Raw genomic sequence first — 12,903 nt, 5'->3', positions numbered from 1 at the left:
TATACCCTCAGAGAACACCCTGTATAGTTGATAAAATTACTTATAGTTGTAGAACATATATTTAATTATATTATCTATAAATACTTAATATTATAGCTAGGAAACAAAAGAAAATTATTTATTTTTCAGCTTTTAGTGTTGATATTAGTGTCTTCTACAAGCTCTTTGCAGAGTATCCTACACTCGATCACTGGTGTTGTTTCAAAAAATAATTTCTCATATTATACGCTACAAAATAGAGGGTATATTTCTATTGTATTAAAATCTGAGTAAGTAGATTATACCTTTTAACATGTTATACATGTTATACTTATTAAAATATATGCATTTATTTTAATTTAGAGAGGGTGACGCTGATTTATATATATCACAGCCTCATATTTCACATCATCCTACCTTTGATCCAGATACATATTGCCTTCAATCTACTACATGTGGAATTGATATTCTTCATATACCTAAATGGTAATTTAATAAAACTGATTATTTACCATTGTATTAATAGTTAGAAAATAGAATTGTAGCTTATCACTTGGTATGTTTTAAGACTATTTTTCTTAAATTTTTACATATTAACAACGATTAACATATTTTTATAAAGTTTATAAATTAATAATATAAATTTAAATTGGTTGTAAAATTCCAAAAATCAGAATCCTAAAATTTGATTAAATAATAGGATAAATAGCCCTGAAAATTTTCTATAATACAATATTAATTATTTCAAATAAATAATAATTTTTAGGAATTAAAAAATTACTTATTAAATGTAATTATATCATTTATTATCATAACCAAATATTTATGATCAATGTATTTTACTTTTAAAAAAATTTAAAAAAATATTGTTATTTTTTAATATGGTAAATTTTCTTGTTTCAGAAGAAAAATCTTTGTCTTACCTATTTTTATGATGTCCCTTATTGAGTTAAATGTAAATTTAATTAACTTCTTTTATGCTTTATTCAATATATTATAGGTTTAAACGTCCTATATACCTTGGTATTTATGGTCATCCATCTAATGAAATTGCCAGTTATACATTAGACATAATTAATAATTCAGACCCTGGTGAGGAATTTAATTTGAATTTGTTTGAATCCGAAGAAGAGAATGAAACTCAATCTATAAATACTGACAAAAACAATGATGTAAGAATTTAAATTAAATTAAATATCTGTTATACTATTACTCATAAATAACAATTTTAATTATTTATGTGGAAAAATTACAATGGTATTTCAAATATTTCACTAGATATAATTAGATTTCAATGAAATATTATGATATTATATTTAAATAAAAAAAAATCATCTGTGAAACGATACCGTATTCTTACTATGCTCTGCACCAGGAAAGAACATCACTGTTTTGTGCATACAACTATATAAGTCCAGGGCCGGTCTTAGGGAACTATGTGACCCTTTTGTTCAGGTTAAGTAATTGAATAACAAAAACTATTATTAAAAACTAATATCTGAACTCTGAAGGCGCCCATGATATATCGGCGTCCTGAGCCATCATCCAGCTTACCCACCCCTAAAACGGGCCCTGCATACAACTGATCCGAGACTACATTTTCTCTGCTTTGTGGCGCGATGATATTTATATATTATATTGTTGAGTGTTGCTGAATGAAAAAAGCATTGAATAGATGTTGTCGTTGAGTGGGGAATGTGAGAGATCAGATGCTTTTTAGTTGGGTTACAGTAATATTCTCTCCTGGTAGCCTAGTACCTAAGATAAATTTTATATATTAATTTTTTTCATTATTATTGTTCAAGAAAATTAATGAACATGCTGAACAAGTGATAGATTCCTTCAGCTTATCACTACAGTTATTTTGGAATTTTATTGGTATTATTTTGGAAGTATTATTTTTATAAACGTTAATAATTGAACAAAATGCTCCCATATGAAAATCAAATGTTTCTCGATATCTTACACGAGGATGGCCTAGTAATATGTGCTAAGTAAATTTAATATTTATTTTATATATTTAAAATAAAACTTAATAATTTTCATTTATATTTGTATAGAGGCCTTGGATTGGAAATTGTATTATTGAACATAATTAAAGTATTTTGTGACCCTGGTAACTTAGTATTAGTTGTTGGTTCATCTACTCCCGAAGAAGAATTTTGGATTACTCAATTAAAAAAAGATGGTATCAAACCATTACCAAAAATACTATCTGCTGATACTTCAATAGCTGAAAGGTAATCAGTTTATTATATAGAATTATTTTGACCCATATATGATTATACCAGGTTAGTTACCTTGTTTTTCTATTTTCTATGTTAAAATTTATGAAACAATGAGTAAACATGGTAGCCACCTTTATGAACATTATGACATGTGTATATGATATTCATTTATCTCACATCATTATATATACATTTTTTAGAGAAAAAATTTATCTTCAAGGTGGAGTATTGTTTGTCTCGTCCAGAATATTAGTTGTGGATCTTTTAAAACACAGAATTCCAACACCTCAAATAACTGGATTTTTGGTCTGCCGAGCTCATAATATTTTAGATTCTTGTCAAGAAGCATTTGCTCTAAGATTGTACCGTATGGAAAACAAAGTAATATCTATGTATTAAAACTAGTAGTTCTGCAGTGAAATCACTGTCTTCTAAAAAGTTTAGAAAACTATTATCTGTTATTACTCTAATATCATCATTTCTTTAATGTGTTGTTAGTATTGGAGTAAAATGATCTATTATCATACTTAATGCCCAATAGTAACAATATTTTCTATAATTTTTTTTCAATTTTAATTCTGATTTATAATTATTTTTAAATTTTAAATGTTGCAGTATTTTACATTCTTAGTTTTCATTTTAAAATTAAAGTATTAAAAAAATTAATGTGGTTGTGGTAACCTTTAAATCAATGATTTCCAATCTTTTTTTATTTGACACTTCTTTTTAGAGTTTCATATATCTCACACCACCCTCTTGATAAATTAAAAAAATTATCGTTTTATTTTCATAATTAACCATTTAATTAAATTTAAAGATAAAACCCTATGAACAATTTTTGTTTTTTTATACCTACTAAATTCTTCAATCTACTAAAAATAATAATTATATAAATATGTATAATATAAAATTGACTATTAAATAATTGTAAACAATTTATTTTTGATTAGTGATTAATGACTACCTTGCGGTTAATTGTTTCTTGCTTACAAGATGATATCTGGCTCAGTGGATATCAGCATTAGTCTTAAATCTCCCTTTTAGATATGTCCAATTGATTTATTGATTTTATCAAAAGTTGTTAAACCTTGTTAAATCCTTTTTTAATTAGGTAGGTTAGCGGAAAATCTATAGTTGATAACTCCTCTTCTTCCCCAAGTTTAGGGTATGTTGTTTTTTATTCATATCCGTTATGTTTAAAATTGATTTTAGCCTCTTTATTATACTTCATTTCAAGTAATTTTTTTGAATTAATGGTTAGATATTTTGTATATCTGCTAAAAATAAATTTAACGTACATTCTGGTTTAATAAGCTCATTGATATCCTTAAATCTAATTATCATATTATCTTTAAGAAATTCAAGATGAGCTCAGTATATTTCTAAGTCAGAATTTAAAATTTGTTTTGAGCTTGATAATTAAAAAAATTATTATTTTCTCTCAGGGACTAATTTTTTTCTTTAAAAAGTCTTAATTTTTGAATGAATACACTAAAAATGAACTTAGATTTGATAAAATTGATATTATGACTTTGCAAATGTTTGTTGACTTTATAAGTTTTTTAAAGATGTTTGCTAGGTATGTGATATATATTTCTCTTTTTTAAGTTCATCATTGAGTGGTTTATCAAGTGACTGTAATATAAGCCAAAGTAAAATTGCCCTCTTTTAGTTCTCTCCCCCTTTAAGTAAATGTCCTCTCAAAACTATAAACGCCCTTCCCCCGCCTGGAGAAGCAGTTGGAAATTAATGCTTTAAATAATAGTTAGTGTTATAATTGTGATTCGACATATTATTTAATATTAAAAAAAAAAAAAAAAACTAACAAATAATTATATTTCTATTATATATAAAAAAAAAAAAATAATTTAATATATTGTTAAAACTTAAAAATAATTTTTATGATTTTTTTTTCCAGACTGGATTTATCAAAGCTTTTTCAACCTCATCACAGACATTTACCTATGGATTCACTAAAATTGAGAGAATTATGAAAACTTTGTTTGTTCCTAAATTATATCTTTGGCCCAGATTTCATCTTGCTGTTAAGTCAAGTTTAGATAAAATAAATGTAATATTGTAAAATTCTGTTATAACTAGTTATTCTCAATTTTAAATGTGTTTATAATTTTAGCCTGAAGTTATAGAATTACATGTAGAATTAACACCTGCAATGTTAGAAATCCAAACATCTTTACTCGACCTTATAAATTATTCAATTAAAGAGTTAAAAAGACTTAATCCTTCGGTAGGTGTTTTTATCTGGTTTGGTATCATTATTTTAAAAGATGATTTTGGCTTAATATTATTTTATTTATAGCTTGATACTGAAGAAATTACAGTTGAAAACAGTATATCAAAATGTTTCCATAAAATATTACAAACACAATTAAACCCAATTTGGCATAGATTAAGTAGCACAACAAAGCAATTGGTGTCTGACCTTAAACTTCTACGAAATTTAATGATGTAAGTGGATAAATATATCCATATTTATCTATTTTTAACATACCAGGTTTTTTATTTACATTTCAATTATTGATTTTTAAAAGTTGTTTGAATGTGTACATGTTATAGATCTGTCACATCTTTAGATTCTGTCCGATTTCAATCCATGTTATCAAATTATTCTTCTGTAGATTATGTACATCGCAGTTCAGGATGGTTATTACTTGATGCTGCAGAAACATTATTTGTTACAGCTAAAAGTCGTTTGTTTAATTCTAAAAAAGGTATTTAAAATTTTTTTTAATAACTATATGTCAATATTATTGGTAATTTATTTTATTCAGAAATTTGTCCAGAACATAATCCAAAATGGGGAGGATTGACAGAAATTTTAAAAGAAATTGGACAGAATTCAAAAGATAATGGTGAAATTGTATTAGTACTTGTTCAATCTGCAAAAACCTGTTGTCAATTGAAAAATGTAATAGAATTAGCATAGTATTACTTAAACTATGAAAATTAGTATATATTTTTAGTGACTATATGGTCTATATGGTTAATATGGTATATAAAATATTATGCTAATACTTTATGGTCTTATAGCTTCTTGTCAAAGGAGCAGACGATTTACTCTTAAATTTATACAAAACACATATTAAAGATAAGCCAATAATGTCTACTCAAAAGAATACAACTAATGAAGAATCGGAAGTATATGATGATATTTTAAACGATGATGAGTTGGTTGAAGAAGATTTGAATAATTGTTTTACATTAACTCAGAGTAAAAATGAAGATGGATTGACGTTCACTGAATGTGCTAATGAATCTCGGGTATACTATAATTTTTTTTATTTGAATAATAATATGGCTAATGCCTAACTTATTCATTATTATCTTTTCCCTTGCTGAACCCCTTAGAGTATAGTAAAAATGATTGAAAACCTCACACTAAATATTACCCACCTAATAATAATAAATAAAGATAATTTGTGGACCCCTAAGAGTCTGCCGACCACAGTTTGGAAAATACTGATAATATATTATATAGTTTATAACAGGGGTTGCCAACATTTCTAACAAATAAGCCATTTCAAAAATATTATATTATTATTTATAATATTACACTCTACCTAATAATAAATTGTGTAATAATATTCATCTTTTTTAATTTCTCCATTCAAAAATTGTATATTATATTCTTCAAAAAACCGCCTAGTTAGCGACCCCTGATTTATAACATAATACCGTAATGAATATTTTTATTTTTATAAATATGGGGTGTCCCGCAAGGATTTACACATTGCGATATCTCACGAAGTAATGAAGATATTTGAATTCTGGTTTTATAATAAGGTTCACAGGGATAAGAAATACAATTATTTCATTTTTTAATTTATTTTAATGTTTTGTTAAAAAATTTAAAAAATTCATTTTTTATTTAATTATTTCCAAAAAAATTAAAGATAGCCATTTTGTAAAGTTTATTTTTCTGAAAATATTGACGTTTCAAAATTTTATTTTCATTAATTTCCTGATTTTTAATATTTTTTCTTGTTTTGAAGAAATAAAATATGATTATAACTATTAGGAATACGGTAAGTATTCGGCCGGCCAAATGGGAATGCTCAAGGCATGGCAGGTCATATGTTTGATAACATTACGGTGTTAAATACAGTGAAAACTCTTTATAATAAACTCATTACAACGAAAAACTCTATATTACGTAAATAATATTAATTTAACTTATAATGGTTGGTCTGTTTTAAAACCTATTAATTACTCTCTATTACGAAAACTCTCAATAACGAAAGAAATCACATGGTCCCTTCAGATTCTTTATAGAGAGATTTCACTGTAATTCGCAATTTTTCTCAAAATTAAAAATCAGGAAATTAATGAAAATACAATTTTGAAATGTCAATATTTTTAGAAAAATAAATTCTACAAAATGGCTCTTTAATATTTTTGGAAATAATTAAATAAAAAATATATTTTTTAACTTTTTTTCCAAAATATTAAAATAAATTAAAATATGAAATAATTGTAGTTCTTATCCCTGTGAAACTTATAACAAAACCAGAATTTCAATATCTCCATTATTTCGGGAGATATCGCAATGGGTAAATCCTTACGATATACTCTGTACAGTAATTATCAGGGCTCGGAACTTATAGCACTTAAAATCATTAAATTAAGCGCTTAAAAAATGTCTTAAAAACATCATTATAAGCACTCAAATATGCATTTAAAAACTTAAATTTTTGTTTTACATATTTTTATCAAAAAACAAAAAACTAAAAAAATCAAACAAAATCAAAATACATTTTTATCTTTATATTATAAAATAAATTAAACTTCACTTTCGATACTTTAAGGATTTTATGGGTTTTCTGAAAAATGAAATGTAAACAATATTTATAATATTTGAAAACATTATAAAAACGTAGAAATACTGGTCAAATAGTTAAGCAAATATAATCAGAAAAACTGGAAATAAGCATTTTTTTGAAAAATCGCTGAAACAAGCAAACTTTCAAACTTCATAATTAAACTTATTACAACATGACATACACTTCAATAGCACTATGCGTCTATGCTACATTTTAAGTCAATCCATAAAAATAAGCAAATACTTTAAGCCCCGAGCCTTGGTTATTAGTAATATATTACTTATCATATTATATAAGATTCAAATATATATGATTTATTATAAATAATCATAATAATAATAAATATAATTTGTTTTAGAATGAAACATTAAAAGAACCTATTATAGTAATACAGCAGTATAAAAAAGATGGCGATTTTTTATCCCTTCCTCGCACACTAAGAGAGTTACAACCTAAGTATATTGTTATGTATGATGCAAATATGACAGCAGTTAGACAAATTGAAGTGATATTTATTATTTTTAATATAATTTTAATATCTGGAATACATAAATATTATTTTATAGGTATTTCAAAACTCTGATGCAAAATCAAAGTTGGTTGTTTATTTTTTAATATTTGGAGGTTCCACTGAAGAACAAGCTTATTTAACTACTCTTAGGAGAGAAAAATTACTTTTTGATTTTCTAATTAAAGAAAAAGCGGTACATATAATTACTAAATAATATTTCATTGTCATTATTATTTTACATTGACATATCCATATTAATGTTGTATTAAATTTAGGTTATGGTTATACCAAAAGGTCAAGATGGTAAAGATGAAGATTGTCCTGAATTAACTCGTGATTTGGGTGTACACCCTTCAGAAATGCTGGATGATGACGATAATTCATATAAACCAGAAGAAAAGATTAAAAAAGAAATTCCTAAAGTTATTGTTGATATGCGAGAATTTAGGTCAGATTTGCCTGTGTTACTTCATCGCCGTGGCATTGACATAGAACCAGTCACTTTACAAGTTAATTACATACTTAAAATATTTTATTTTTATTTTTTTGTATTATTTTAAATATTTTATTTAGGTTGGTGATTACATTTTGACTCCAGAAATGTGTGTAGAACGAAAAAGTATTGATGATTTAATTGGTTCTTTAAAATCTGGTAGATTATATCATCAAGCTTTAATGATGTGTCGTCATTATACAAAACCAATATTACTTATCGAGTTTGATCAAAATAAACCATTTGACTTACAGGTAATTTTCTTGCTTTATCAAGTACTCTAATCATTACTATTTTCATTTTAAACTTTAAGATATATTTTATTATTAATCCAAAATATTATTTAATATGCTTGTGTAATATATATAAAGTGTAACGGACTATTTAACAAATTTACATTAAAAACATTACTATATATTTGTCAAATAGTACTGTTATACCCTGTATATACAGTGTGATTACAATTTAAATTAACACTAAATATCGCAGGTGGATGCCCTTGTATTGAAATGGGGTTTTTGGGAGATGATATTATTGAGTACCTAAATACATATTTTCAGATAAATAAAAATTTTTTAACACTTTTGGTGTGCGCATGTGCAACATGTTATATGTTTTTTTTATTGAAAACACTATTTTGTTTGATTGTTTCTTCATATTTGGATAGATTACTTTTTTTAAACATTTTTCGTTCCAAAAGTTTTTTTCTATTTACAAAACTAACCAAGTTAGAGTAAGTCAAAATTAGGATCTATACATAATTCCTATTTAATGAAATTTTCATTTATAACCACCGGAAATAATAAAATAAGTGTGAAATAATTAAACATTATTTTTAGAGTATGATATTTTGCCAATTGTATTAATTAAATGTGTAATAAAATATTTATACTGATAATAGTAATATATTAATATTATAATAAAAAATAAAATGTATAACTAAATTAAACTATATTAAGACTTTTTAATATGCCAGAATTATGCCTGGATATTAGAATATTGTGGTTTATACAGATTCATCTGTCAGTCTTCAGGATTTAAAATCAAAATACAGGTAGTATGTGATATTTTAAGTGAGGACTAAAGCAAGGCAGAACTTTAACTGAATTTTTGATGGGACTTGAACCATGTTTAGAACATAATGGTGAACACTTTGAACAATTTATAAGATAAATTTAGTTAATAAATTTTATTTTTTACCATAATATTAATATATTACTATTATTAGTATAAATATATTGTTTTAAATTTTATTAATACAATTGACAAAATATCATACTTTAAAAATAATGTTTAATTATTTCACACTTATTTTGTTATTTCAGGTGGTTATAAATGAAAATTTCATTAAACAGGAATTATTCATAGATCCAAATTTTGGCTTACTCTAACGTGGTCAGTTTTGTAAATAGAAAAATACTTTTGGTACGAAAAATATAAAAAAAGTAATCTATCCGAATACTTAAAAAAATATAGTGTTTTCATTAAAAAAATGTAAGTTGTATTCGCATGTGCTCACCAAAAGTGTTAAAAAAATTTAATTTATCTGAAAATATGTATTTAGGTACACCCTATCATCTCCCAAAAACCCCATTTCAATACAAGGGCATCCACCTGAGATATTTAGTGTTAACTTAAATTTTGATCATACTGTTTATGAATAAAATAAATTGTATGTTTCAATTTAGTGAAACATTTTTTTTTATTTCAATGTTATCTGCACTCTGTTTAGCATAAAAAAAAATGCTTGTTCGGCCTACTAGTGTACATATTGCGTGATTTTACTACTTGATAGGCGTACATAATATAGATTATTGACTTAGTATGGTGCCAAACAGGTGAAACCTGACTACCATACAATTAAAACTGGTTGGCCGTCTGAGTTAAACAGAGTATATTATTTTATAAAAACATATTCAATACCTATCCAAGACACAAGTTTTGAATGCTATTGATGATGTATTGTTAATTTTAATTTTTAATGTTATTAATTATGATACAATAAAATTTGCTTAAGAAGCTCTTTAGAGCGCCCTAACATATTAAATAAAATAAAATAAAGTTAGTAATAGTATATAAATAATAAACAAATTCAAATTAATGTTTTAATTTCAGGGAAGATTTTATCTTAGCAAAGATATGACAACTAGTCATCGAAATGACATAACTTCTAAGTTACAATTGTTAACTTTGCATTTTCCAAAACTTCGATTAGTATGGTCTCCTAGTCCTTTTGCTACATCAGAACTATTTCAAGAACTTAAGGTATTTTTGATCACAAATTCAATAGTTTTAATTTTTTTTAATTTTAATCATTTTGAAAATATAAGACTTCTCATTATTGCCAACTAATTTAAAACATTATATAAATTTAGTCATTAAATTCGTGAATACTTATTCATAATAGATCATTATTTTAATATATAAACGTATTATACATAATTACTTATTTTAATTGTTTTTGTAAAGGAAGGAAAAAGTCAGCCAATATCATCAGAAGCTGCTGCAGTTGGTTTAGAGGCTGGACAAAATTTTGATGAAGAAATATATAATGCTATTATTAAGGTTCATAAAACATTATAATTAATATACAACTGTGAATTATATATATTATGATATTGATAATAATTTCAGATTAAGTATTTATTGTTATTGAATTTTATTTATAAAAATCATGTACTTTTAAAAAAAAACTTTCAAGAAAGTCTAAAACATTAATAGTTTTGTTAGGTTTTACAGTATTATTTGAATAAGAAATTGAATTTAGGATAAAAAATTTAAAACAATGATTTGAGGGTTGGAATTCTTTTGCCATAATTCAAATCACTGAAAAAAAATGTATAATAGGAGTGTGGATAAATTACTTGTTTTTTCTACTGAAAAATTAATTGCTATTGTGGAAAATGAGGTATTTTACTGGCTGATTTTCACTTGAAAGAATTTCCTTGCTCAAACATTTTTATGATAACTTAGTTAAAAATTTTAATTGATTGGATAAAAATAAATATGTTATTATGATTATTAATAAATAATGTTGTTATTAAAACATTTTTTTCAGGATTTCATAAGTAAATTACCTGGTGTAACTACTCAGAATATATTAAACTTATTGAATAAAGGACAGTCGCTTACACATATGCTGAAAATGCCATTACAAGAATTAAAAACAATTGTTGGTAACTCTCAGGATGCTGAGACTTTGTACAACGCACTTCATAAAAAAGTAAAATCAACCAATGAACAATCTATTGCTAAGCCTCAATCGAATAAAGGTTTTCGAGCAACAATGAATAAAAAACGATTTAGACATACCAATTCAAAATCAAAATAGTTTAAACAATCTGTTTTTTTATGCTTACAATGTTTATTTACCTACCTATTCCTATATAAAAAAATAAAATAAAAATATTATGTATCAACATTTAATAAATGTATTTTTAAAAAAACTGTATTAGATGTATATTTTTTTAATAACAATTTATTACTTGCTGAATAGTGCCATGTTTTGTAATAGTTGTTGAAATGACATATCTTGTGTATTTTAAATCAATCTTGTTACTGAATTTAATTTAATTGATGCATTTGATATTTTTTGTACTTAAGAAATGTTAGGTTGTAATTTTTAACATGGTTGGGCCAGTTTTATCTCATATACCTAATGCAAGAAAATACTGAATCACCATGTTTTATATTATAATTAATTTTGTTCTTATTTTATTTATATTACTGAAACAGTAACGGTGTTTATAAATATATATTTCTAAGATAGTCCATAAAACGTTCAATTATTTTTTATAAGTTATTGATCCTACATTAGATAAGCGCAGCATTGTTAATTTAATTTCAAATATCTATTTCTACAGGCCTTATAACAAATGATTCGAACTTAATTCGAAAAAGAAATTTATGTAATTTATTTAAAGTAATTTTAAGTTAGAATGATTTATGTTCTGAACATTATATCGTGACTTGTAATAATATAATATTATGTGTAAAAATACATTTTTATGAGCGGAAGTGTGAGTGTAAATCTATTTAATAGCCAAATTCAATGTATTGCATCCAATCATTAAAACAACAAAAACAGGGAAATTTGTTTAGGTTATTTTATGGATATCAAAATAGACGTCACCGACTTATTCTTAATATTCTTTATTAAAACTTTTACCTACATCATTAAAATTATCAATTATTTCATAAAAATAATTTTCCGAGATTTCATAATCCATTTTTCTTCATGATTGGGCAAAGTGTTTATTTTATATTACTATCCTTATTGATGAAAAAACTCCGATTTCCAATACGTTCCAATGAAATTGAAATAAAAACTGTGCCGGATAAACCGCCGAGGCATTAAATTAAGGGCCCTTGCCCCTATAAATGTTTTTTTGCACCAGGGATCTAAGAATTCAAGATTCAGCTATATATGCAGGGTTGGGCAGTATGCCAGTATCTTCGATACAATTGTATCTTGTATCGCAATACTTCAAAGCAAAGTATCTCGATACTGCTTTTTTAGTATCTTGCCCTTGGAAATTATTTTTCAGTACCGATAAATCATAAAATTATAAACTATTATTTATTATAATATATTAGGATTTAGGACATTATGTTATTACTAAAATTATTTTTATTATGTATTTATATGATTTTTAATGTAGAATTATTATTTATATGATTTTTAATGTAGAATTATTATTGATATAATTATTATTATTTAATTGTTCTGTAATTGTATTGTGGTTATTATTACATATTTACATCGTTGACGACAACGAGATTACGTTATGTCGTAATTGATTTGTTTTATTATTACTGAATAAGTGTCAATTTTTATTATTTTATTTGCCA

The 12,903-nt window shown here is 24.8% G+C and overlaps 1 protein-coding gene across 4 annotated transcripts; it reads left to right on the top strand.

The window, feature by feature from the left end:
* The first annotated feature begins 342 nt into the window (after positions 1–342).
* On the top strand, positions 343–12,069 carry mei-9 (DNA repair endonuclease XPF mei-9). 4 transcript variants are annotated; one of them, XM_089227634.1, is made up of 17 exons: positions 343–465; positions 1,785–1,973; positions 2,040–2,219; positions 2,408–2,588; positions 4,126–4,278; positions 4,342–4,455; positions 4,528–4,676; positions 4,785–4,939; positions 5,000–5,136; positions 5,259–5,489; positions 7,407–7,553; positions 7,615–7,752; positions 7,835–8,068; positions 8,133–8,306; positions 10,168–10,317; positions 10,522–10,617; positions 11,111–12,069. In XM_089227634.1, exons 2-17 carry the CDS (start codon positions 1,906–1,908, stop codon positions 11,381–11,383), a joined length of 2,580 nt encoding a protein of 859 aa, XP_089083760.1. In that variant the 5' UTR covers positions 343–465; positions 1,785–1,905; the 3' UTR covers positions 11,384–12,069. The 4 variants fall into 4 exon arrangements, 3 of the variants coding, with proteins under 3 accessions (XP_089083760.1, XP_089083759.1, XP_089083761.1); XM_089227633.1 differs by lacking the exon at positions 343–465 and adding an exon at positions 1,012–1,151; XR_016191731.1 differs by lacking the exons at positions 343–465; positions 10,522–10,617; positions 11,111–12,069 and adding exons at positions 1,012–1,151; positions 9,378–9,546 and having other exon boundaries at positions 10,168–10,318.
* Positions 12,070–12,903: the final 834 nt, after the last annotated feature.

The sequence above is a fragment of the Diuraphis noxia genome, unplaced genomic scaffold (genome assembly GCF_037042655.1).
Source record: "Diuraphis noxia isolate RWA-SAM2 unplaced genomic scaffold, SU_Dnox_SAM2 contig0004, whole genome shotgun sequence".
Taxonomy (NCBI): domain Eukaryota; kingdom Metazoa; phylum Arthropoda; class Insecta; order Hemiptera; family Aphididae; genus Diuraphis; species Diuraphis noxia.
This window is presented reverse-complemented; position numbering and strand designations above follow the sequence as displayed.

Coding starts and splice junctions, on each gene's coding strand:
- mei-9 (XM_089227634.1), top strand. CDS start 1,906: ATGCTCCCATATGAAAATCAAATGTTTCTCGATATCTTACACGAGGAT. Junction 4,940..4,999: donor TTTGTTTAATTCTAAAAAAG/GTATTTAAAATT, acceptor TATTTTATTCAG/AAATTTGTCCAGAACATAAT. Junction 10,618..11,110: donor TATATAATGCTATTATTAAG/GTTCATAAAACA, acceptor CATTTTTTTCAG/GATTTCATAAGTAAATTACC.